This window comes from Protopterus annectens, chromosome 2.part2 (assembly GCF_019279795.1).
Source record: "Protopterus annectens isolate FY-2018-M chromosome 2.part2, PAN1.0, whole genome shotgun sequence".
NCBI classification, from domain to species: domain Eukaryota; kingdom Metazoa; phylum Chordata; order Ceratodontiformes; family Protopteridae; genus Protopterus; species Protopterus annectens.
This window is the reverse complement of record NC_056730.1, coordinates 1,106,894,202-1,106,919,216: the sequence shown is the minus strand read 5'-3', so window position 1 is coordinate 1,106,919,216 and position 25,015 is coordinate 1,106,894,202. Positions and strand designations below refer to the sequence as shown.

The 25,015-nt window shown below is 41.0% G+C and overlaps 1 protein-coding gene across 1 annotated transcript in view; it reads left to right on the top strand.

Moving 5' to 3' along the window:
* Window positions 1–25,015, top strand: part of DOCK8 (dedicator of cytokinesis 8) — a 1,731,107-nt gene that overhangs the window by 1,700,111 nt on the left and 5,981 nt on the right. The window contains exon 48 of the mRNA XM_044064485.1: window positions 11,247–11,417. Coding sequence (XP_043920420.1) covers window positions 11,247–11,417 — 171 coding nt within the window. The remainder of the gene's footprint in view (window positions 1–11,246; window positions 11,418–25,015) is intronic.

Sequence of the window (25,015 nt, the reverse complement as noted above, 5' to 3'; positions counted from 1 at the left end):
TCTTCTCTGGGTGGACCAGCCTTCCAACTGATGGGGAAGACTTCCGCTGCTGCTGGAGATACCAGACTGTCTATACCTCTGCCCTCCTCTGGTACACTGGTTTCACAAGTCGCACCTAGCAGACACCTGGTGCAAGGGCCTCAGGACATATTCCCTCAGGAATCCTCTTTTCTGTTGTCTTCCCCAGCTTCTCCCACTGAGGAGGTTCACCAGAAAAGTTTGTGTAAGAGGAAGCACATGGACTCCACAGAGGAGTCTCTCACTGAAGACACAGATTTCAATGAGGGGGGAAGGATCCCCTCGGTCACCCTCTGAGGTATCCTTTGGTGATATCCTTGAAATCCTGAAACAGAGAGGTGACTGGCAACCCTGTAATCTGACCCCTGAGGAATCTGTGTTCCTGCAGGCTTTTCGCGCCCAGTCCCCTACCTCCTGGGTTACTCCACCTGCAGATAAACTTGTCAAGTTCATCGTGCAGCATGCTTGAAAGGCCCCTGATACTGTTGAAGTTATTCCCCAGAGGCCAGACAAGATCTTGTCCCCTCCTGCTTTGGATCCCCATTGGTCCAAAGGTCTTCTGGTAGATGCTTTGGTGGTGGCGGCCACAACAAAAAAGGATCTGGCAGAAGAAGAAAGCCAAGACTGTCCATCCACCTAACAGAGTCCCGGGCCCTGGACAGAATAGGGAAGTACACTTTTGCTTCAGCGACCTTTGCTATCAGGTCCCTGAATTATATGGCACATTTTACCAGGCTTCAAAGGGATCTGGTTTCTGAGCTCTCTGAAACCTTGGCTGGTGCAGTGTCTGATGAGGTCCATGACAAAGTGGCCTCTCAGCTGGCCACCATTGAGTCTTTATCTAACTCCTCTATGCGATTGATATCTCACGCATCAGAAGGAGCAGCTAGAGCAGCAGGTTCAGCTGCGGTATGGAGACAACATGCCTGGATGCGCTTGTGCAACTTCGCTGAACCTTTTAAGTCTTCCTTTCTGAATGCCCCCATTGAGCCCTCCTTGTTGTTTGGGCCCAAAGTTAAAAGCACACTGGCCAGATGTGAACAAGTTGGTAAGACCCTTTCTGCCGTAGGTGTTCGTTATTCTTCCCCTCGACATGCTTTCTCCTGAAACCAAAACAGTGGGAAGATATGGTTCAAGAAATCTCAGGGTCCTTTCCATGACACACAGGCTGAGTTCTCCCCCAGAGGCAGAGGAGGAAACTCACAGGGAAGACACTCCTTTCAGGGCAGAGGGGGACTAGGTAACCACGGTTCCAGGGATTCTTTCCCTGGTCAATCCTACCAGCGCTCCTGAAGAGCGGCCCAACTCCTTTCCTCTGGAGGTGGTTGGGGGATGTTTCTCCTTGTGCCCTTCTGCCTGGCTAACCATCACCACCGATTCTTGGGTACAAAGGATCATAACCAGAGGTTATCATATCCCCTTCGATCTTTGTCCCGTCCCTTCAAAAAATCTTCCCAACGTTCCACCCAGTCAAAGGGAAGAAGCAGCACTAGAGATAGAAAAGCTGCTAAGAAAAAGATTCATCCAAATAGTCCCTCCAGACCAGATAGGATCCGGATTCTACTCAAGACTATTTTTGGTGCCAAAGAAAACCAGGGGACTGGAGACCAATTTTGGACCTCAGTGTATTGAACAAGTTTGTGAGAGTACAAAAATTCCAGATGGTCACTATACAGTCTATCCTCCCGCTTTTGGAAAAAGACAATTGGATGTGCTCTATAGATCTTCAAGATGCGTACTACCACATAAAGGTGGACAGGCCATCAAGAAGATTTCTGTGCTTCTGTGTGGGAGCCAGTCACTACCAGTTCAGAGTACTGCCCTTCGGACTCTCTACAGCCCCCAGAGTGTTCACAAAGTGCGTGGCAGTTGTCACAGCTCACTTGCGACTTCAGGGATTCCAGGTGTTTCCGTACCTAGACGACTGGCTCATTTCTGCCCCCACCAGACATCTACTGGAAAAAGCCCTGGCATACTCTCTCCTCACTGCTCAAAGGCTAGGCATAACCATAAACTGGCAGAAATCCAATCTCACCCCATCTCAGTCGACAGAATTCATAGGGGTTATCTTGGACACAAAAAACTGCAGAGCTGCTATTCCAGAGCACAGAATTTTAAGGATAAAGCAACAACTAATTCCAATCCTTTCAAAGAAAAAATCCACGGCTCACTTGGTTTTACAGCTGTTGTGTTCCATGGCAGCCTCCATCACCATTGTTCCCCTGGCCAGGTTTCACATGAGGCTTCTACAATGGCTACTGCTCACCCAGTGGTATCCTTTTCAGCATCCTCTTTCAGCCATGATTCGAGGAACCCACAGGATTTAAATTGGTGGATGACACACAATCTCTTTCAATGGTCTCACCTCTTTCCCCCCCAGCAACCCAAGGCCACAGTGACCACAGATGCCTCCCTGATGGGGTGGGGGGAGGCTAGGTCAGGGACAGACAGTCCAAGGCACTTGGTCCCAAACAGAGGCCCATCTGCATATAAATGTTCTAGAGCTGAGGGCGGTGCTTCTGGCATTGCAAGCATTCCATCCCCTGCTGACATCTGGGACAGTTACGATTCAATCAGACAACATGGAGGTGGTCTGGTACATCAACAAGCAAGGTGGAACCAAATCTTACCCCCTTTGTCAAGAGGCCGTGAGGATATGGCAACGGGCGATGGCTACCAACCATTTTCTTATAGCAACGCACATTCCCGGGAGTTCCAACATGATAGCAGACAGACTCAGCAGGTGCATTCTGCAACCTCATGAGTGATCCCTGAATCCCTTGATAGCTGCGGAGATCTTCCACCGCTGGGGCCATCCTTGCTGCAACCTCTTTGCATCCCCGGCCAATTACAAATGCAGCAACTACTTTGCCCTGATTCCCCCTCCAGGACAGTCACTCAGGGATGCTCTAGTCCACGATTGGCCCTCGGGTGTCCTCTACGCATTTCCACCCTTTCCTCTCATTCCCCAGTTTCTGAAGAAAACCCAGCAGTTGAAGAGCAATGTAATCCTCATAGCTCCTTATTGGCCACGACAGATTTGGTTCCCATTCCTTTGACTTCACCTACTAGATCGACCATGGATCCTCCATCTAATCCCGGAGTTGATCTCACACCCATAGAACCTGATTCATCCCAACCTGAACAGCCTGAAGCTAACGGCTTGGCTACTCCAATTTCCTTGATTGCCAGGCAGAATTATCTTTCTTTACCAGTACGTGATATTCTCATTGCTTCTCATAAGTCCTCCACTAGAATTACTTATCTGAGCAAGTGGAAAAGGTTTAGCTGTTGGCTGAAAGATAAACAAGTAGACCCCTTTTCAGCACCAGTGTCGATTATACTAGACTATCTGGCCGATCTGTTTCAATCAGGTTTATCAGCCTCTACCTTTAGAGTTCATTTGACTGCAATTTCTAATTTTCATGAGGGTGTCCAAGATTCCTCTCTTATGTTCCATAAATTGTGCAAGACCTTCATAAAAGGTGTGAATCATCTGAAGCCACCTTTTAGAGAACCTATTCAACCATGGGATTTATCATTAGTTCTACAAGCTCTGACAATGGCACCTTTTGAACCAGCTTCTTCTTGCAACCTCAAGTACTTGTCATGGAAAACCTTGTTTTTGGTCGCTATTACTTCTGCCAGACGTATTTCTGAACTTCAAGCTTTATGTATCAAGACTCCATACTTGATTTTTCATAGAGATAGAGTGTCTCTGAGAACTAATCCATTATTTCTGCCTAAAGTGATCTCTGAAATGTCCATTAATCAAGCCATTGAATTGCCAGTTTTCTTTCCCAATCATTCAAACAGAGGAGAGTATTGCCTACATACCCTAGATATACACAGGCAAATCCATTTTTACTTAAACAGGACTAAACCCTTTCATAAATCTGACCAGTTATTTTTGGCCTTTTCTGGATCTAGATTAGGATCTGCTGTTGCTAAGGTCACATTAGCTAGATGGTTGAAGGACTGTATGACCTTTATTTACACACAACGTAATATCTCATTGCCTACTACCATGAAAGCTCATTCAACAAGGTCGGTGGCAACTTCTGCTGCCTTCCATGCCAGAGCTTCTTTACATGACATCTGTGCAGCTGCAACTTGGGCTGTGCCTCAAACCTTCATCAATCTTTACAAATTGGATTTGGCCTCCAGGAGAAGAGCATCTTTCGGTTCTATGATGCTCAGGTATGTCCTTCCATAAGAGCCTCCCAGGAATAGAGGTAGCTGGGGACTCTGTCCCATATGTAAGGAATGAACGAGGATTAACAATATCAGATAAAGAAGTTATGTCTTACCATAATGTTCCATCTGTATTGTTGATCCTCGTTCAGTCAATTACGACCCTCCCTCCTTCCACCTCCTGTGGTTTCTAGTGGATCTCACCATCCAGTTCTCTTAGGTTATTTGACCAGAGGTAGCCTCTACCTTCTTTAATTTGCAAACTCAATCTGAGGTAACAGGAAGAGGGGAATTGTGGGTAAGAGTTTAGCTCGAGAGTTTGAAGCTGACGCAAGCTTGGAAAATGGCCGGCTCGGTTCTGAGCTCAGAACCGATACCCATACGTAATGACTGAACGAGGATCAACAATACAGATGGAACGTTATGGTAAGACATAACTTCTTTTTTTAGTTCATGCAAGTTCATTTTTATTTCTTTAGTAATACTGTCCACCTTAGCTTCTGTCTTCCCCTACTTCTTCTGCCTTCGATATTTCCCAGCATCATTATTCTTGGGTCTATATTTTATTGTTGAATGCTTAATTTATCAAACGCCTACTCACTGAAACCTAATCAACGACCTCTTCATCAAACTGGAAATCATTGAAATGTTTTAGTTGGCCAGTACCCAAAAAGGTAAACTTTTTTTATGTTTTTGCAGAGGGGCTGTGCTCCCCTGCACCCTCCCCATGGGTGGCTGCACCCCCCGCACCCACCCTGTGGGGGGTTGTGCCCCCCACACCCCATGCAAATTAAATATACCAACTCCAAGATTGCACTATAATGAGGTCATGGGTAAATCATGGCCAGTCGGCATGTCAATCACACATTTTTTTCAGGATGGCCAAGTAAAATCTTTTGATGATTTCCAGTTCGATGATTAGGTCGTTAGGTGAATAGGTAGTTCAGCAATTAGGCTTCGATGATTAGGTTTCAATAAATCTAGCATTTGACAATATATGTATCCATGTTCTCTCTAGTGAGCCCTGTCTTTGCATTATATGTCCAAAGAATGTGAATTGTAATTTTACTGCAAGGCTTTCCAGTGAACAATCTAGGTTTATTTCCTTAAGTACTGACTGATTTGATCTTCTGACACACCACAGAATTTTCAAAAGTTTTTTTCCAGCACCACAGTTCAAAAGCATAAATTTTTTGGCACGTAGCCTTAATTATAGCCCAGCTGTCACAGCCTTATGTTATTACTATGGAAAAAAGAGCATAGCATTCACTATATGGACCTTTCATTGCAATATGATCTCTTTGTTCTTCAAAATCTTGTCCAGATTTGCCATAGCCTCCCTTCCAAAAAGCAAATGCCTTTTAATTTCATAGCTGTAATCACTATCTGCATAGATCTTTGAGTCAAGGAAAATGAAGTCCCTCACTGCCTCTATTCCTCCCCATCTATTTTCAAAGAACAGATAGGCCTAGAGTACTTAATTTTATTTATTTTTTATGTTGAGCAAGAAGCCAGCTTTTGCATTTTCTAATTTCCCATTCATCTCTTCCTCACTTTTATCTATCACTGTGGTATCAGGAAGTTTTGATTCCAGCATCTGATTCATCTAAGCAGTATTTCCCATGATATGTCCAGCATATAAAACTGAATACACTAAGGTGGACAATACACAAGCTTGTCCTACTTCATTTCCAATTCTGAACCAGATAGTTGCTCCATATTCAGGTCTAACTCTTGCTTCTTGTTCTGCTTACAGATTCCTCAGGAGACACATAATATGATCTGGTATCCCGTTTCTCCAAGAACCTGTCACAGCTTGTTACGGTTAACACAAAGGCTAAATAAAAGTAGTCAGTAAAGCATAAGAGAAGGTTTTTCTGAAACTCCCTCACTGTCTCCATTATGCGGCAGATGTTGGCAATTTGATCTCTTGTGCCACTGATACTTCTAAAACCAGCTAGCATAGCTGATAATTCTAGGTACATTTATTACTGATGTCTAGCTTGCAGGATCTTGAGCGTTATTACCTTGCTAGCATGTGAAACAAGTGCAGCTGTTTGATAATTTGAGCAATTCTTCAACATTGACCTTTTTCGGTGTTGGAATATAAACTGACCTTTTCTAATCCATTGATAGCTGGCCTGTTTTCAATTTTGCTGTCAAATTCCATGAAGCGCTATAACAGCATAACTTTGCAGGACTTTAAACAATTCAGCTGGAATTCCATCACTTCCTGCAGCCTTGTAGTTGGGGCGTTCTATGGACAATTTAATTACACATTCTTGGATGTTGGGAGTCCTTTTTATATAGTTCTTCTGTATATCCCTGCCGCCTTTTCTTCACATCTTCTGCTTCTGTTATTTCCTTCCCATTTTTGTCTTTTATTGTGGCCATTTTCAGTTAGTAGTTTTCCTTGATGTCACCAATCCTCTTCAACAGATCTCATGTCTTTCTCATTCTATGCTCTTATTCCAGTTCTTTACAATCATCATTTAAATATGCCTCCTTATCTGTTCTTGCTAGTCTGTGAAACTCTGGATTCACTGGATTTTTTTTTCGTTTCCATTGCCTTTTGTTCTCCTTATTCCCTCAGCCACTTCTAAAGCCTCCATAGGTAGCTATTATTGTCTATTTGGAATATTTTTGTTGCCACCTCCTGGACTTATCACAGACATCTGTCCATAGTTCTTCAGGTACTCTGTCCACCAGGTCTAATCCCACATTTCTGTTCTTCACTTCTAATACATATTCATTTGGAATACTGATAAGCTCATATCTCACTAGCCAGGACACTTTTCTTGATTTTTTTATTTAATTCTAAACTTTGCAATAAATAGTTGATGGTTTGAGCTACAGTCAGCTCCAGGTCATGGTTTTACTGAACGTATAGTATTCTTCTGTTTCTGACTGCAAAGTATATGGTCATGTCTGACTTTGGTACTGACCACCTGGTGACATCCATGTCTAAAACCATCTCTTAGGCTGTTGAAAGAGTGTGTTTGTTAAGACTAGTGAATTACCTTGGCAGAATTCTACCAGTCTCTGTCCTGCTTCAGTTTGTAATCCAAGGTCAAGACTGCCTGTTATTATTCCAACTGTACTTTGACTACTAGTTTTGGCATTCCAGTCACCAACAATGAATACTGTATCTTTTTCTGGTTTTATTTTCCAAAAGGTGCTGCAAATCCTCGTAAAACTGGTAAGTCTCCTCCTCTTCGGCAAGCAATAGCTGGAGCATAAACCTGTACAGTTTGAGATCAGGCTATCCTTTTTGGGTTATAGCTGACCACTGATTTTGACTCCCATTTATTAACCATGATGGCTGATCCATTTTTTCTGCAAGATTTTTGTTCACAGAAGAACATCTGATGATAATCTGATATAAAATGGCCCATTCCAGTCAATTTCAGTGAATTAATTCCCAAAATGCCAGTCTTTATTCTTGTCTCAGATTTAACCACCTCAAGTTTACCTTGGTTAATAGTTTTTAAAATCCAAGTTCCAATACTGTATAATTATTTGCAGCACTGGACTTTATTTTCATCTCTGTGTAACCTCAGCAGATGGACTTCCTTTCAACTTTAATCAATTTGCATTGTACACAACTGTACAAATCATGTAATTTACTGGCTGAAAAATCACTTTCCTGGATTAAAAAATCCCTGAACTTTTCCATTCCTATTTAAACTATATTACCGTATATAAATCTTTCATGTCTGCTCCAATCATTGAAATGTAAGCAGAATACTCTAGAAATCTTAATTTATTAAAAAAAAAGTCCTTGTATCTCCAGAAATTAGAAACCAAATATTTTACTATTTCTTCTACAGATACTGTCAATTGTTCCCTTTTGCTACCTCTGTAAACTGACGGGGGATTTTGTACATTTTTGTGAATCTTTGGAATGTCATATATAGTGGTCATTTAGGAAATTCCAAATGTAAAAAATTATACACTTCAGTTGAAATTATTATTTTTTTTGTTGCATTTTCTAGATACTCTAATAGCATGTCATCAATAATCCTACATGCTTTGTTGACCTCAGACCAAGAAGATCTGGAAAATCTGTGATTGTGTAATTCAGTTATTCAAGATTATTTCTTTTATTTATATATTTTGTTTTGTTTGCCAGGAAAGTACAGTTGGGCACAAAGTCCTTTCTCAATGGAGGCCCTGGGAAAAAAAGATCCATGCATAATGGTAATACATAAAACATTATACATCTATAAGACATAATAATAAAAAAGTTCCAGAATATATCTAATACATATCAGGAATACCACATTGTAGGACTGTTTAAACAGTGCTACAGCTACAGTACTATGGTGTTTCACAGAAGTTTTACGCACAGCACTTGTTGCAGTGGTAGTGCTAGCTGGTAATCTTACTCTGGAGTATAACAACAGCATAGCCAAGAGTTAACTAATTATTATTTAGTTTCGTTTTGAGGAAGTGAAGGTTGTCAGTGATTCCATTCAGGAATGTCGGGAGTGGGATGGAGTTCTAGGTCTTGGAGACATGACTGTTACACAGAGTATCTCCAGCTATATTGTTGGATTTTTGAACCCTGAGGAGTTTATCGCTAAAACATAGTTGACACATAGAGCTGTACCTTTGTAGCAAAGAGCCTAGGACAGTACACTTTTCAGGGTGATGTACTACACTGTGTGCTACTTGTAGTTTACAGAGAGTGGGGTAGTGGGGTACTTTTAGCCAGCTGAAGTGCTTAAAGGTAGGGCTCTGCCTAGCCCAGGAATGTCAGTTTATCACCTCATGAAATGAGAGGACTGTAGGGCCGTCACTTAATGTAGTCTGCAAGCTTAGTAGTCAATAAACTTTTCCAAACTTCTTTTGCATCATATTGGCAGCAGTATTGTACTGACTCAAGCAGGCAAACACATGTGCATATCTTATCATAGCAACTAAGAAGAGCATGGTCTTAGTCAGCAAATACAACACATACTTGAAGGAAACATTTTCTTAAATGCCATATTTTGTATGTACTAAAAACCTATTATAATTCACTGCTGCTCTGTACTGTATTCTTCTACCTGCTTAACCAAAATGTTGTCCATCACCAAAATATATGCAAACATGCAAGAAAAGCACAAATGGCAAAATATGCCACTTGATATTAATGTACCATCACTCCCTTGTACAGCGAAAAATGCTTATCTGGGCTTTGGGAATCATCAGTCCCCACTGGACATTCAGCATTCCAGAGGTGTGTTTTAATGTAAATATAAAGCCCAATGCAAAAGAAGAGAATTTAATCCGGTATGAAATCCTATCTTCAAGACTGAAATCTTCTTCTGAAGACACCATTTCCCCTTTCTAACCACGGCTCTTAAAAAATTTATGGTTATTGAGAGAGATGAAGAAAACGAAGATGTTAAGTGAGTGCAGCAGCAGGAGTAGTTACGGGACACACCTCTTCCTTTCCCCTTGCTAACCGAGGCTCATAGAGAGCCATAGTTAGCGAGCAGTGAAAAAAATAAAGAAATAAAATGATCTAAATGCAAACAGCTGCAGCAGCACTTGCAAGCACCTGCATTCCCTTTTTCTTCATTTCCGGGACTCTTAAAAAGTTATGGCTATTAAGAAGAGATAATGGGATAAATAAATAAAGTATCTAAAGAACCTGCCTTTTCCTTTCCCCTCACTAACTGAGGCTCTTTGAAAGCAATGATTAGTGGGCAAATAAATAAATAAACAGATATAATGCATGTAACTGTAGTAACAGATACAAGAATGTATGTGTGTGTCTGTGTGTCCATGTATTCCTGTGTGTATGTCTGTGTGTGAGGAAGAATTACATATGAGCGGATGTCTTGGTGCATTAGTGACTTAAATTACTTCTTGGGCAAACTATTCCAAACATGAGTAAATCACAGTGTAATCCACACCTTGCATTGTATGCTAGTATAATTACAAATGTTGTCCTGTACTACTGCATTTCCCTTAAATTGTATTTCTGACACTGTCCTGTATGAATAAAGTTTTTCAATTTGTAGTCTGCTTGCATATTGCAATCATGCATTCTTCTTCCAGGCAGTAGTTTTTATTTTTTTATTTTTTTATTTATTTATTTATTTTTTGCCACTTTATGTAGTTTCAGCTGGGGGTCCTGTGGTGGAACACATCTGTGTTGTTTTGATTTTTGTTCACCATCAGTACACATTGTATACTTGGGGGGTTGTGAAAATAAATTGTCCACTTTCTGGAGTCTCAGCATTCTGAAATGTAAAATTCCAGGATCAGGTAAGAGGAATAATTATTTTTGCTCGTGAACTTTGACAAATCATGGCTAAGAATCATAAATTAGGTTGGTGGTACAATCAAAATCTAAACCATCTATACTTGAAGTAGTGAATATTGTAACCGAAATAAAAGAACAGGAGGTGGAATCCTTAGAAAAGTGTCTGAGTAAATTACATAGAAAAAAATGGAAATTGTGGGAACAATACATTCAGAAAAATGTTTTGGAGGAGGAATGAGGTTTAAGAGAAGGCAGGAACTGAATAATGTATGTAATGTTACCTAGATTATAGGATATATAACAATATATGAGATATATAATGTTTAGAAAAGTGAATTTGTTTATATGGTTTGATTACTTTTATGGAACATAAGTTTGCCTATGTCACAAGTGATAATTCAATAAATATGTTTAAAAAAAGAATCGTAAGTTAGAGAGCAGCAGCAAAGTATCGTGCATGGAGGCTTTCTCCAAAAGCAACTCTCAGAAAACAATTTTGGTGCTGCTCAACATTTCATTCTTGGAATTCTGTGTTTTGGAATTCCAGTATTTGAAACATTGTGTTATATCTTGGAAGCAGATGTCAAGTTTAGCACGCGCATTTTCCTTCTTCTAGTTGGTAAAAACTGCTGTCCTGTACAGGTAACTTGCCATCCAGCTTAACAAATGTTTCCAAAGAGCCTCCTGTACTAACTCATCCCAAATACTGTTATAGTATTTAAAGTGATTTGTCCAAATTTGTTGAATGCATTCTTTTCTTGTTGTTGTACAACAGGTGTGGTGAGGCAGTGGAGAAGAATAAACGTCTCATTGCCAGTGATCAAAAAGAATATCATCAGGAACTAAAGAAGAACTATGGCAAGCTGAAAGAGAACCTCCGACCCATGATTGAACGAAAGATACCTGATCTATATAAACCTGTCATTAAAATCCGCAGTGAGACAAGGTAAGTAGGCCTGCCGAGATGACAGAAGAGGAAAGTAATAAACCTGAGATATCTGGGTGTGTGTTATATTTTAAAGGAACAAAGAATGCTAGCAACCTGATATATATTAAACAAATTCCAAACTGGATTTGTACTGCTCTCCTGACTTAATTTGTATTTTAGTTCAGCAACCCCCCCCCCCCCCCCACATTATGACAGTAGTCCTGTTTCAGTTAAGCTAACTCCCCCCTCTGAACTATGGCAGTAATCCTGTTTCATTTAAGGCAACCCCCCCACACACACACATTATGGGGGTCTACTTTACGTGCTCGAAAGCTGAAAAACCCGAATCCGAATAGTGTGACACATAAAGAGCGAACCGCGAATACGTCAAAAAAACGAAACTGCGAAAGTGGAACTATCAAATTCGCATAGTTGGCCCTTCTGCGGTATAGCTGCATAAGGTAAGTGTGCGATAGTTACGGACCTTAGGGTTAGGGAGGGGTTAAGGTAAGTGCATAGGTAGGTAGTGTATGTAAGGTTATGTGTAGGTAATGTATGTAAGGTTTAGTGTAGGGTTTTGTTAAGTGTATGTATGTGAAATAGTTTGTTTGGGTATAGCTCTGTAGGGGAAGTGTGCGGTCATTATGGACCTTAGGGTTAGGGAGGGGTTAAGGATAGTGCATAGACAGTTGTGTATGTGGGATTTAGTGTGGGGTTAGCAGTAGGGTTTTGGTGCTTTGATTTAGGGTTAGAAGTAGGGTTTTGGTTAGTGTGTGTTTTTTTATGGTGTTTGGGAAGGTAGTGTGTTGCGGGTGGTGGGTTGGCCAACTATGACTGTTCAAGGATTTAAATTTTGCGCTTTAGTACATTTCACATATTTGTGGTTCGCTCTTTATGTATCACGCTATTCAGATTCAGGTTTTTCGTGTTTCGAGCGCATAAAGTAGACCCCATTATGGCAGTAGTCCTGTTTCAGTTAAGCCAACTCCCCACCTCTGCATTACGGCAGTAGTCCTGTTTCAGTTAAGCTAACTCCCCCCTCTGCATTATCATAGGATCATAGGAGGTTACTAGACTAATAGCCCTAGGGCCTTTTCAAGCCTAGCTATGTTGTACCATTGTTCCCTTACAGACCCAGATATGTAGTCCATATTTGTGAATCCATAATCAGCACTGATTACCCTGTCTAAGAGGCACACAGGTGAAACCCCCAGAGTAAATTTATGATTTCCCACCCAGTTGTCCAAGTTACGCTTAAATAGGGTCATTGAGGAGCTCAGTTTCATGTGAACTGGGAGTTTGTTCCATAGGAGTGGCAATCTCTGGGAGATATATCTGTCTCTCTAGCATGTCCTTTGATGTCACAGGCTAGGTTAAGGTCCCTAGAGTGAGTGAGTCTTGTCCCATTTGATTTGTGGAGGTGCAGCATTTCCATTAAGGCAGGATTTGAGACTGCTCTGTAGGCTAGGCACAAGTCGCCTCTCAGTAGTCTATATGATACAGAGTACAATGACAGGGTCTTCAGTCTGTCCATGTAGGTCATATGTTGAAGACCCTGGATTTTCGTGATGAGAAACCTCTGAGGTCTCTCCAGCTGCTGCAGGTGTCTGGTGAGGTACATGCAGAAGTGAGCTTTGTACTCATTGTACTCTATTATTGGTCTGCTGAGGGACGTGCACAGTGGGGTTATGACATCCTTAGTCTTGGATGCTTTGGCCTCATTTATGAGGTGTGCAGTGAAAAAGCCCTTCCTTACCACTGTGTACACATGATGATCAAAGCTAAGGTTGCTCTCAACCTGCATTCCCAAATCTCTCACCATTGGGTAGGAACCTAGAGGGTTATTATTAATAATGTAATTTGCACAGGGACTTTTCTTTTGCCAAAAGGGATAATAATTAATTTTTTTGTGTTAAGTTTAAGTCAGTGGCTTTAAGCACATTTTGTAGTATGTTGACATAGTTTGGGGATTCAATGATTGCAGCCAGTTTGCAGTCGTCAGTGAACTTGGTGAGCCACAGGCCATCTGTTTTGCCTGAATTTCTGAGAATAGATTCTAAATAGTAAGGTGACCAACACAGACGTTTGTGGAACACCACTGGTAACTGGTCTGCCGGTAGAGGTGGAATCCCCAACTTTGACTGTATGCATTCTGTTATTGAGCCAGTTGGCTTACTCATCTAATGACTTTTCAGCTAATCCCCAGCTGGGTGAGTTTCTCAATGATGTCTGAGTGGGGGATTGTGTCAAAGGCCTTGGCCAAGTCAAGATAGGCAGTATGCACTGATTTGCCTTCATCCAGGGCTTTGGTGACACTCTTGAAGAATTCCACTAGGCTTAATAGGCATGATCTGCCCTTAACTAAGCCAAACTGGGTTGGGTCGAGAGTTTGAAGGTCACCAGTGACCTTGTTAATAAGGTCCAAGATGATTCCTTCCACGGCCTTACAGACATGGCTGGTCAGGCTTATGGGTCTATAGTTCAGTCAGTAGTCCTCTTTCATTTAAGCCAACCCCCCAAAAAAAAAACGTATGGCAGTAGTCCTCTTTCAATTAAGCCAACTCCCCACCTCTGCATTATGGCAGTAGTCCTGTTTCAGTTCAACCAACATTTCCCCCTTTACATTATGGTAGTAGTCTGAGGTACTTTTTATTTTTGTCCTCTTTGCCGTTACTGCCTGCTACCCTTCAGACCTTCTCTCAGTTTACTGGTCTATTTGTTCCCTATTACAGGGGAGAGAACAGACTGAGAGGGGACTTCATTTAGGCAGCCATTATGGGTGGTTTAGATTTTTATGGATTCTGCCGTATTCCCTGCAGCCACACTGCAAAGTGCTGGGGAAAGGATGAATAATGTACTGCAGTGAAGGGCATCCCTTCAATTCTGCAAGGGGTATTTCCTATTAGGGAGCCCCCCCCCAGTACAAGGTGTGGTTTTTGTGGTTCTACTAGGAAAATTGCACCATCCAATCTGCCTATGACTACGCACATCCCTCAACACCCCCTACAGGAGGTGATCTGGCCACATCCCATCACTTCTCCCTCTACCTGCCTGGCTGCATTGGTGCTGGAGCCACTAACCAAACCCCAGACACCTAGGTTACAAGCAGGGCTCCCTCTCTACTCCAGGCAATCCTGGGTACTATTTATGCTGACCTAATCCAAAACACTAGACAGATATCATAAATCTTTCTGCTATACTGAAGTAGGGTACAGGTTTGTATAAAACAAATGATGTACACCTTCCAGTGGAACAGTTACTTCATGGCTTCATGTAAGAACTTTATCTTCTTCTGAAACGGAGACCCAGAGAATGTCAAAAACCTCCTAAAGGTTTTGTTTATAAATAGTATCTGTCATCAGTGCAAAGCATTTATGCACTGAGCATTTTACAGTTTCTGTAGCTCATCAGAGAGCTTACCATAATATAACTCTAAGGCCTTATATTCAGTTAAACTTAACATATTTTACTGAATGACCCATTGCTGTAGTGTCAGACTTTGAAGATTGAATAAGCATACTTCCCTTGAAAACTAACAAAATGACTTACCTGAGCTGTTTTGAGTAAACATACAAAAGAAGTTACATCATAGAACGTGTTATATTTTTAACCTGCCTTGAATTCTACATACCAGGAGTCATTTGTGAGTCAGGACAAACAGCAAGAAAAATGGCCAATATTTCCATATGATTGGCCATAGGATAATATTACTGGAGACGTAGCATGACAGAGAGAAGACTGCAGAACCATAAGGACTCACTGGCAAAATACTCACAGAATAATTAACATATCCCACATTTTGATTAAATGCTGACAGATGTGGCTGGTCCCTATTACAATCTGTTTTTTTATACCAAAGGATCTTCAGCATTTAGAGAAAATGTGACTATATTCCTTTCACAGAGTGTGATGCAAAGGAATAAGTATTTATTTACTAGCCTTGTGTGCTTCTGCCATTTACGTTTTTCTCTCTCTGAGTTCTGCCCTTGAGAATCTACAATAAACGTTTTTCCATTAACTTCGAACCAGCAGTGGCATACCTTATGAGTGAAGTACGGCTCATGGTGACATTAGACGGCTGCCCTACACTTAGTTGAGTTATGTTTTTAATAGTTGTTTACTAATGACCAGAAGGGGCTTTTTAAGCCTAGCCATGCATCCCAAATCTCTAACAAGTTCTGGTACCCTTAATAAGTGTAAGCAGGTGCTTAGGAGATGAAACATTTATAAGCAGGAGCCTGGGAGATGAACCATTTACAGGCTGCCTATATCGATTAGACACATAGGTGCCAATCCAGGGATGAATTTCCTGTTCACCATCCCATTCTCCAAGTTACACTTGAATTGGGTTAGGGAGGAACTCTGCTTCACATGGATGCCTGTTCTAGAGACAGGGTAGTCTCTGAGATACATACCTATCTCTCTAGCAGGTCCTATTTATATCACAGGCAAGGTTTATGTCTTTATAAGGGGTAATTCTGGTGCTGTTTGTTTTGCAGATATGCAGGAGGTCCATCTGAGTGAGGTCTGACAATGCCCTGTATGCCAGGCATAGATTTCCCCACAACAGCCTGTAGGAGACAAAACACAGGGATAAAGCCTTGAGGTGGTCTGAATAGGACATGTTACTTACACCCTGTATTCTTTTAGTGAAGAACCTCTGTGGATGTTCCAATTGTTGGATATGTCTGGTTAGGTACATACCAAAGGGGGCATTGTACTCAATGATAGGTCTGATGAATGCCAAATGCAGTGGAATAATGACTTCCTTGGACCTAGATGTCATATCTTTGTTTATATGCTGCACAACATGCAATGATTTCCTCATTACTATAGACACATGATCTTCAAAGGCTAGATTAGTGTTTATGTTTGTTCTGAAGTCCATGACTACTGGGTCAGCTTCTATGGGTATGATGTCAGTATGATTGTTACCAGGGGGTGGATGGCTTCCTGAAGTATACTGTTATGCATTTCCTGGCATTTAGTTTTAGTCCATGGCTATGACACCAGTTATTTGTTTGTGTCAGCCCTTCCTGGAGAATATTTGTGTCAGTGGGGTATTCAAAGACAGCTCCTAATTTGCAATCATCTTCAAATTTAGTCAGCCAGAGGCCACTGACATTGGCCTTGACTTCAGAGAAGTAAATGCCAAAATGGAGCATTCCCAGGACCAATCCCTGAGTACTCCACTTGTGACTGGCCTCTTTATAGAGGTGGACTCCCCAATTCTGACTTCCTGGGTCCTGTCTGTGAGTCAGCTGGCTATCCACTGGGTGACATAGAGGTTTGTACCTCACCTCTTGAGTTTGTCAACAATGCCTGAGTGGGTTATTGTGTTAAATGTTTTGGCCAGGTCAAGGTAGGCAGTGTGAACCATTTTGCCCTCATCATTTGCTTTGGTGACCTCCTCAAAGAAGTCCACCAGGTTGAGTAGGCATGACCTGCCCTTGACGAAACCAAATTGGGTTAGGTCCAGTGTCTGGAATTTCCTTTGTTATTATTGATCATTTCCTTGATAAATTGTTCTATGGCTTTACATAGGAGACTAGTGAGACTTATGGATCTGTAGTTTCCAGGTCTGTAGATGTCCCACCTTTGTGCAGAGGGATGACTGTTGCTGTTCTCCATTCATGAGGCATAAAGCCTCTTTTTAGACTACAGTTAAGTAGCAATTCCAGAGAGCCTAATAGGTCATATTTCATGCTATTTAGAAGGCATCCTGGGATATTATCTGGGCCCACTGACACAGCGTTCTTGGCCTTAGAGAGAGAATTAAGGACCTGTTCCCTAGTGATAGCAGGGGAGTTATATTTGATAGTATTTCTTGAGGGAAGGTTGAGGAGGAGAGAGGGGTAAAGTTGGAGTTGAATTTTTCAACCAGTAAAGTTGGAGGTGAATTTTTCAACCAGTAAGTTTGCTGTATATTCTGGCTCATTATAGGTGACTCTGTTAACAATGAGCTCTGCACATAATTGTGTATTGCCCTTGAGGTTGAGGACATGCTAAAGAATGCCCTGTGGTTGTCCTTGACTGGGATGCCAAATTTACCTTAAATTTGTTTTTGATAGACTTTATTTGTCCTCTAAGTTGTTTGCTTAGTTTGATGAGTGCTTTATCCTGCCAAGTGCTGCACCTCCTAATTTTTGCCATGATTTTCTTCCTCCTGTTATACATCCAATTGATTTTGTGATTCCACCAGGGTGGCTTGTTTTTTGAGTTAGTTCTGTGCTTCTTCCTGGTGAATACAGCTGCCTCTGTGCAGCTATTAACATGCTTGTATAGGGTTTCTGTGAACAGTTCCATATAGGCAGCAGCGTTATCAGGGTTTATGGGAGCTTGAAAATTTTCCAAGTTATCATTTAATAGTAGGAAGTTAGCCTTAAAGTAGTTCCTGAATATTCCAGGGTTAGCTGGGGTTCCAGGTTTTATTTTTACTTCATAGAAGGCAGTTTTGTTGCCTGACCTTACCAGAGCAGACACTACACTAGGGGTTGTGCAGCACTCTCCCATATGAGTAAGGGCCAGATCCAGTATGTTTGCACCCTTGGTCAGTGTACTAACAATCTGGTCCAGGAAGTTTGTGTTTACATAAACCAGGAATCTCTGTGCCTGTGTCTTTGGTGTTGTATATGATTCCCAGTTAATAGTGGGGGGTAATTAAAGTTGCCCATGAGTATGGCATTGGGTTGGATGGTCAGTGTTTCCAGTAAGTTTAAATACATGGTATGGATTTCCTGGGTTATTGAGGGGATCCTGTAGCTTACAATGAAGTGGTACTGGATTTTGCCTGTGGTGATTTGAACTTGAAAAAGCTCAACTGCAATGGCGTGTTTGATGACCCTTGAGGTATATTTGTTTTTGATGTAAATCAAGACACCTCCACCTTTAGTCCATGTCAGTGTAGTAGCTGTTCTAAATGTGTGGAAGGCATTATAACCTGGCACTGCCGGTGTGCTCCCTGCGGCTTTAAACCATGGCTCAGTGACCGCACAGACATCAGCTTTCTCTAGGGTGAAGAGAGTTCCTAGGGAGTGGAGTTTTTTGTTTAGGCTTCTAGCATTGGGTGGTAAAACATCTAGATTTCCTTGGTTTTGATTTACTATGTCAGAAGAACTTTCAGTTTGGCATTGCCTAAAAAGGCACTATGGGGGAGGACAATGTTTTAGCTAATATTCAAAAGCCTACAGGGGAGAGGTACAGACCATTCCTGGCAAAGCAGCATGGTCTATTAACCATCTCCTTCCATGCTGACAAATATCGCACCTCTTAGAATGACACCAGAATCTAAGCCTATTAAAGTCAGTCATCTTTTGTTCATATTGTGGCATCATCCTTGGAGAAGGTAAAATACTTCTCAATGCTAGGATCATACAAGTCTGAGAAACATATTCTGAAAGCTCCATGATGTCTCTGTTCATATAGTCTAGGGAGGTATGTCTCTGGTCATTTACACCCACATGGACTATGACTGAGTCTACTAGTACTTGTGGTCCAATGATTTTCTCCTTACTCAGCCTAGTGAGCGGGACATCAGTGTGTCTCACAATGGAGTCTCCAATAACCAGAATGTTGGATTGTGTGGTGGCTTCCCTTATGGGTTTAGAGGTAGAGGCTCCATGAGATGTATCTGTATGTGTTGATGTGGGTGTTGTTTTGAAATAGTGCATTCGGGGCTGCTGAGGGTATTTGCTGTGTACTTCATCTAGGAGGTTTTTGGGGTTTAAGAAGGTTACATTTAAGAACCTCAGAATATGTGGGTCAATGTGTCTACTTTCAATTATGTGCACTGGATTCAGAGTGTGTCCTACTGACAACCTTACTGACCTTGAATGCTTTTATGTGAGAGCTTTGCATCCAGTGACATTGTGTAAATACATCTTTCAGATACCTTATCAGTTTATTTGAAAAGTAACTGGTTGTCAGTAAACATGAGACAATTTCTACATTACCTCAGGATGCCAATATCCACCAAGCTGGTAACAGAGATAGTAGGAAAGCTCATATCCATGGCAACAGACCTTTTTTATTGATTAGAGAGTTGGAGTGAGAATAAAAAGTAATGTCAGTGTTTATTGATTAGACAATTGGAGTGAGAATACAAAGTAATGTCAGGAGTATCTGGTTTGTAACTGTGGGGGTAGTGCTTGTCACTGCAAACTAGCTGTCTTGAGTGCAACTAGGTATTGGTGAAATTTCAAAGGTGCTTTTACAGGAAGAATGTCAACTGAAGGCATCTGTGCCTATACAGGGCACTGCCAAACACCTGAGAGGAAACTAGTAAGTAGACCCTAACGACTTATGGCTGAAGTATTTAGGCTGATATTCTGAAGATAGAAGCAAATCAAGCAGTACTTACTGAAAATAATTAGCTTGTCAAGAATGATGAAAAAAGGGGAGTCACCTGAATGGCTACTGCCTGACTACTACTAGTGCTGGTCTCACCACAGCTTCACTCTGCTGGGATACAATGCTCCTTTGCTTCTTCTCTCACCGAAGCAAAACAGTAGCACAAATCCAAAGACGAGAAGCAGGCCATAAGCTGTTTGGTGATACACAGTCTTGTCCCAGATGATGTAAGGGTCTATAATCTTGTTGTAGCCTTTTCCTGCTAGTTGCCTTGAAAAGCAACCAGACCAATCAGGAAGGTCAAACACAGATGCTCAATGCCCAACCAGAAACATTCAGGAATCAATGCACTCTGCTCCTTCTTTCACCAGAAGCAGAATATAAACACAAATTCCAAGCTGGCACCTATGAAGCAGTTATTAGGCTTTCCAGTGATCAACAATTTTCAGGAAATATCCCTATGCTCCTTGTCTCATCGGGAGCAAAACAGAAGCACTAATCCCAAGATGATTACTCAGAGGCAGAATGTGGGCTGCCCAGTAACTGGTGTTCTTGGAGTAGATGTTGCAGAATTTAAAGGTAAGACAGAAAAAATGGGTTAACATCCTAAGAGCTGCAGTGTGCACTAAGTAGTTAGATATGAAAGAGGGGATAGCTTAAGCTTTAGCTATCTAGGTGGAGAGACACTAATTTTAAAAGTGCAAGATGGTGGAAGGGGGTGGGCACTTTGTATTCTGGTTCTATGGAATACAATGGAATGGCCAATAAATGTACATAGTTAAAGAAGAGCGATCACATTATAACAAGGTTTATTGAGAGGTATTTCAGAATAACAATATTTTTACTATGGCTGTGTAATTATTTTGGCCATCCTGATAAGTCAATGTAACAATGATATTATTTTTAAATATTATTTAATAGCTGTGTGCTCAGCATAATGCACTGGACAAGAACTTCAGCAGCTGATTTATGAGCTGCATTCATGGCTGTTCTGATTTTTTTGTACCCTTATATAGCAGGACAAGTGCATTCTCTAAACTGGTGCACAATTCCAGAAACCCTAGCAACACTCCTGACCTTCAGATTCTAGTGTCTCTGATGAATGACAGCTAAGTCCTACAGTCATACTTGTTATCAACGCAATGACATTGATGTTAGAGTTTTTTGTTTCTCTCTTTATTGATTTATTTCACTTGTAATAGGTAAACATTCTAGGTAGTAAGTGCCTATTCATGGCACAGAATGGAGAAGTGCAGTAGTTATCAGACAATGTAAGGAAAACCAGGTGAGTTTCTACTGTTATAACAAATTTTTGCAGAGATTTATAACAGTACCTGTTTAGTTTTACAACTGCTGAAGGTTTTGAGCACTGAACATAGTACAGATAAGCATTTTCTGGAGAAACATCACAGTTAGAACATCATTAGCACATTACGGTTGTAAATTTGGGAAGGGGCATGCATTTAAATTCCAAAGTGGTTACAATAAAAGATTCTCAGCAGTATAACACAAAGTAATTCATCTGCTTGATTTTCAAAACACATCCTGATACTTAGAATATAAACTGCCCTCCATCCGGTTTCCAGTCCAACAAGAAGTCATGTTCAGTGCATTTACTCTTTCATTGTCTAATAATTAATGTAATGTATAGGTCATCAGTGCTTCCCTTTTATGCACCTGCTCATTTCTCCCTAAATATTCATTAAATATGGCTTCTAGAGAGCATTCTAGATGCAGCCTCAGAAGATGTATGGGCAACATGAATATAACCTCATGAGTAATACTTTTTTTATTTGTTGTTATTATGCCATTTTGCATTATGGGTACATTGCAGTTATGCAAAAAAGATAGTCATAAAGACAAGCATATAATGTTGTTAGAATTTGGGGGAGGGTATTCAGTGGGCTTCATTTTTGAAATAGTAACACTTGCATTTCCTGCCCTGTAAAGGCCTTGGTCAGCCTGAATACCAGATATTTAATCCCCTATGGCCGGGCAGATACCCTCCAGACCAACATCAAGACATCAGTAGATAAAGGAATGTTGGCCAGCACAATTTCTTTGGGTCTTTCTTGCCATTGCAGCCAGAGACATCCTGTGTACAGTAGGTCAGTTGGTCCAAAGACAGGAATTCAGCATCTAAAGCTGAGTACCCAATGGGGAACCTCCTGTTCCTTAGTGCTTTTCTGATTTTACTGTTGGATGTCTATTAAGACTAAAGTTTGTATAAAGTATGGAAAGCAAATCCCTCACCAGGACTTCCACTCTCCAACATTACTGCTCAATAACTATGTTTGGAGAAAATAAAAACTCAGAACCATAAATCACAAGCACTTTCTTTGCAGCACCGTCATGCACCACTGCAAAATGTATTCAGTTTAACTCTTTCATCAAAGACACTTAAACTGGCGTCATCAGAACTGAAATAACCAAAACAGACTCTCTTAATGAAATAACATAAAACATATGGGGCCAAATTCCAAAAGACTTGCTCTCATTTTAAGTTACTTACTCTGGTAAGCCTGCCCTGATTCCAAAAGGCTTGTTGTCAGTGTAAGTGATTTACTCCAATCAAAGACTATCTGCAAAGGAGGTTAACACAGGGTCCAGATCCCAAAGGACTTGCCCTCCAGTCTGAGTGACTTATTCTGGTGTAATACTTTCTCCAGTGTGTCTTTTAGAATCTGACACAAAACAAAGCTGGAAGCAACCACACAGGATACTAGACAAACTAAGTTTTCTTTCATGGCTTTGGAAGTAATTGAAGAAAGTTTAAGAGGAAGAGATCTATTCAACAGAATAGAAATTGTTGAGACTGGGTGGATTGCTGACTTACAGGCTGACAAGTTGCCTGGCTTGAACAGGATGGTCTCTTTAAAGCCTTTGCTCAAGGGGCGGAGACTTCTGAGATGACTGTGAGATTGGCAGATCCTTATCTTTTAAAGAGTCCACTTTTGAATCTCGAAATACTGAAATGTCGAATTTCAGTATTTCGAAACCAGAATGTTGAAAGTGCAGTTGTTCGAAACTGCACTTTAATGAATCTAAGTTTCCAGAATCTGTGGTAGGTGTGGTGCAGTGTGTACTTTGTTTGCTGACTCTTTAAGGGACACTATGGTCTGGGATTTGTATATGGCGGCCGATGTCTGGTTATGTACGGAGATTAAGGTAAGTATTTAGTTTTTTAGGCTTTTGGGTAGAAATGTGTTTTAATTGTTTGGAGGAGTTTTATGTGTAGGTTGGAAGAGGTAGATGAGAGTGTGTGTGTGTTAGTGTTGAAAGCGGTGATATTTGTACATGTGTAGTTTGTGTGTGTTATTAGTTAGTGTAAGTATAACAGTGTGTAATGGGAGTGAAGGGCACATAAAAGTAGATGTGTTTGTTTTTTTCAAGTTGGTGCGACTTTAGAGTTGGTATATGTAAGTAGCGGGGGTGCGAGGGGCAGGGGGGGCTTGCCCCCCTGCAAAAATATATTTTCGTGTTATTTGCTTTTAGTTTATTAGTGTTTTTGTTTTTATTATGGGGGAGGGTTGTGTTTTTATTTGTGTTTTGTGTTTACGGTGTTTCATTGTTTCGGTGTTGTGTGTTTTTGTGTTTCTGCACTTTTGAACTTCTGGTCTTGAAATACTGAAATTCTATATTTCAGTATTTCGAAATTCAGAAGTGGATCCCTTTTAAATACAGGAATTTCTGCTAACAAAACATTATCTGAAGAAGGCAACTGCCAAAAGCACTTATCCATTTGTATTTATTTTCACTTTGAGTTTTTTCAGTTTTTATAGATTTTATTGCTTGAGTCTATTAAACTAGCTTTTAACCTTCACCGTGGTGGCACAGCTTTTCTTTGTTTATACATCATTACTGTTTTGAGCATTTTAAAGCATTTATTTAATTTTGTTGCAAAAATAGCCGTTTCTTGGTTTGCTGGCTTTTCTGGTCTGTGTGCCTCCAAATCTGTTTGTGGAAGGGCGAATTAGCCAGCAACTTTGTTGTTTAGTAGATGTTTTCTTGTTTAATCTGCACTTGAGAGCTGCTTTTGCTGTGATTTTTCATTAAGAAATTCCAGGATCAGACATCTTGTGGCAGAAGGTGTTTACCTGGTCTCTCTTAGTTGGGAAGAATTGCAGGAAGATCAACGTGCAGTTATTCATTGGCTATAGGGCATAGAAGTCAGTTTTCAAGCCTTTTTTTCTCTTTGGAGAGTTTTCCACCAGGCTGCAACAGTTAGCAGTGCCCTCTATAGTAGCAAAAACATAGACAGTAAAATGTACCTATAAAGTTAAGGTTAGATCTAAAACCTGTTAAACTGTGTGGCATTGTGCAGAAATAAGTTTACAGCAGGAGCAGGTAACTTGTGTATCAAATAGAAATACCATACCCTAGCATTATATAACATCCTGCCCTTAACCCCAAAAACTACCATAGGAGCCCCCTGTTAAAACCCAATCCTTAACCCTAAACAGCCAACCCTATTACAGGACCAGACAACATGGATATGCAATTTCCAAATGTCTCTGTGGCCAGCTTTGTAGATTTGGGCATCCTAAGACAATGTAGCAATTGTCTCCTGCTCTCAGACAACCAGTTAGTCATTAAAGAAAATAACACGGTATGTAAGAGGTGTAAATGCACAACTTCCTTGGAGGCAAAAATCTTGTATGGTAACAAGGTTGTCAGCAACACCCTACTATACCCCTCACAGAAACCATTCACCACTCATACAGATTGTCTTATGCTGAAGCACTTAAAAGAAACCTTCCCAAATCTCAAAGACCTCCAGATCCACATAATGGCAGAATTGCTCCTCAGCAATCACCAAAGCACATACCAAAAGCAACACCAAACATTTCTCATAAGCCTACACCAAATGGTCCCCCAAGATCAAAGCCCATAACGCAAGCATACACTTTACCTAATATTCTTGTCATTAGGGACTCCATTGTGTGACACACACATACCCCACTCACCTGGTTAGACAAGGAAATGATAACGGTTAGTTGCCTATCTGGAGCCAGGATCCACAATATCATGCACACACTCAAGTTACTTCACCCCGTGTACCAATATGATTCTATCATAGTCCATGTGGGTGGAAATGACGTGAGACATACCTCACTGGACTATATGAAATAAAGAGACATAATGGATCTCTGAGAATATGTGTCACAAACAGGTACGTACCTTACAATGAGGAGCATTCTACCTTCACCAAGGATGATGCCACAGTATGAACATAAAATTATTAATTTTGATAATTGGCTAAGTTT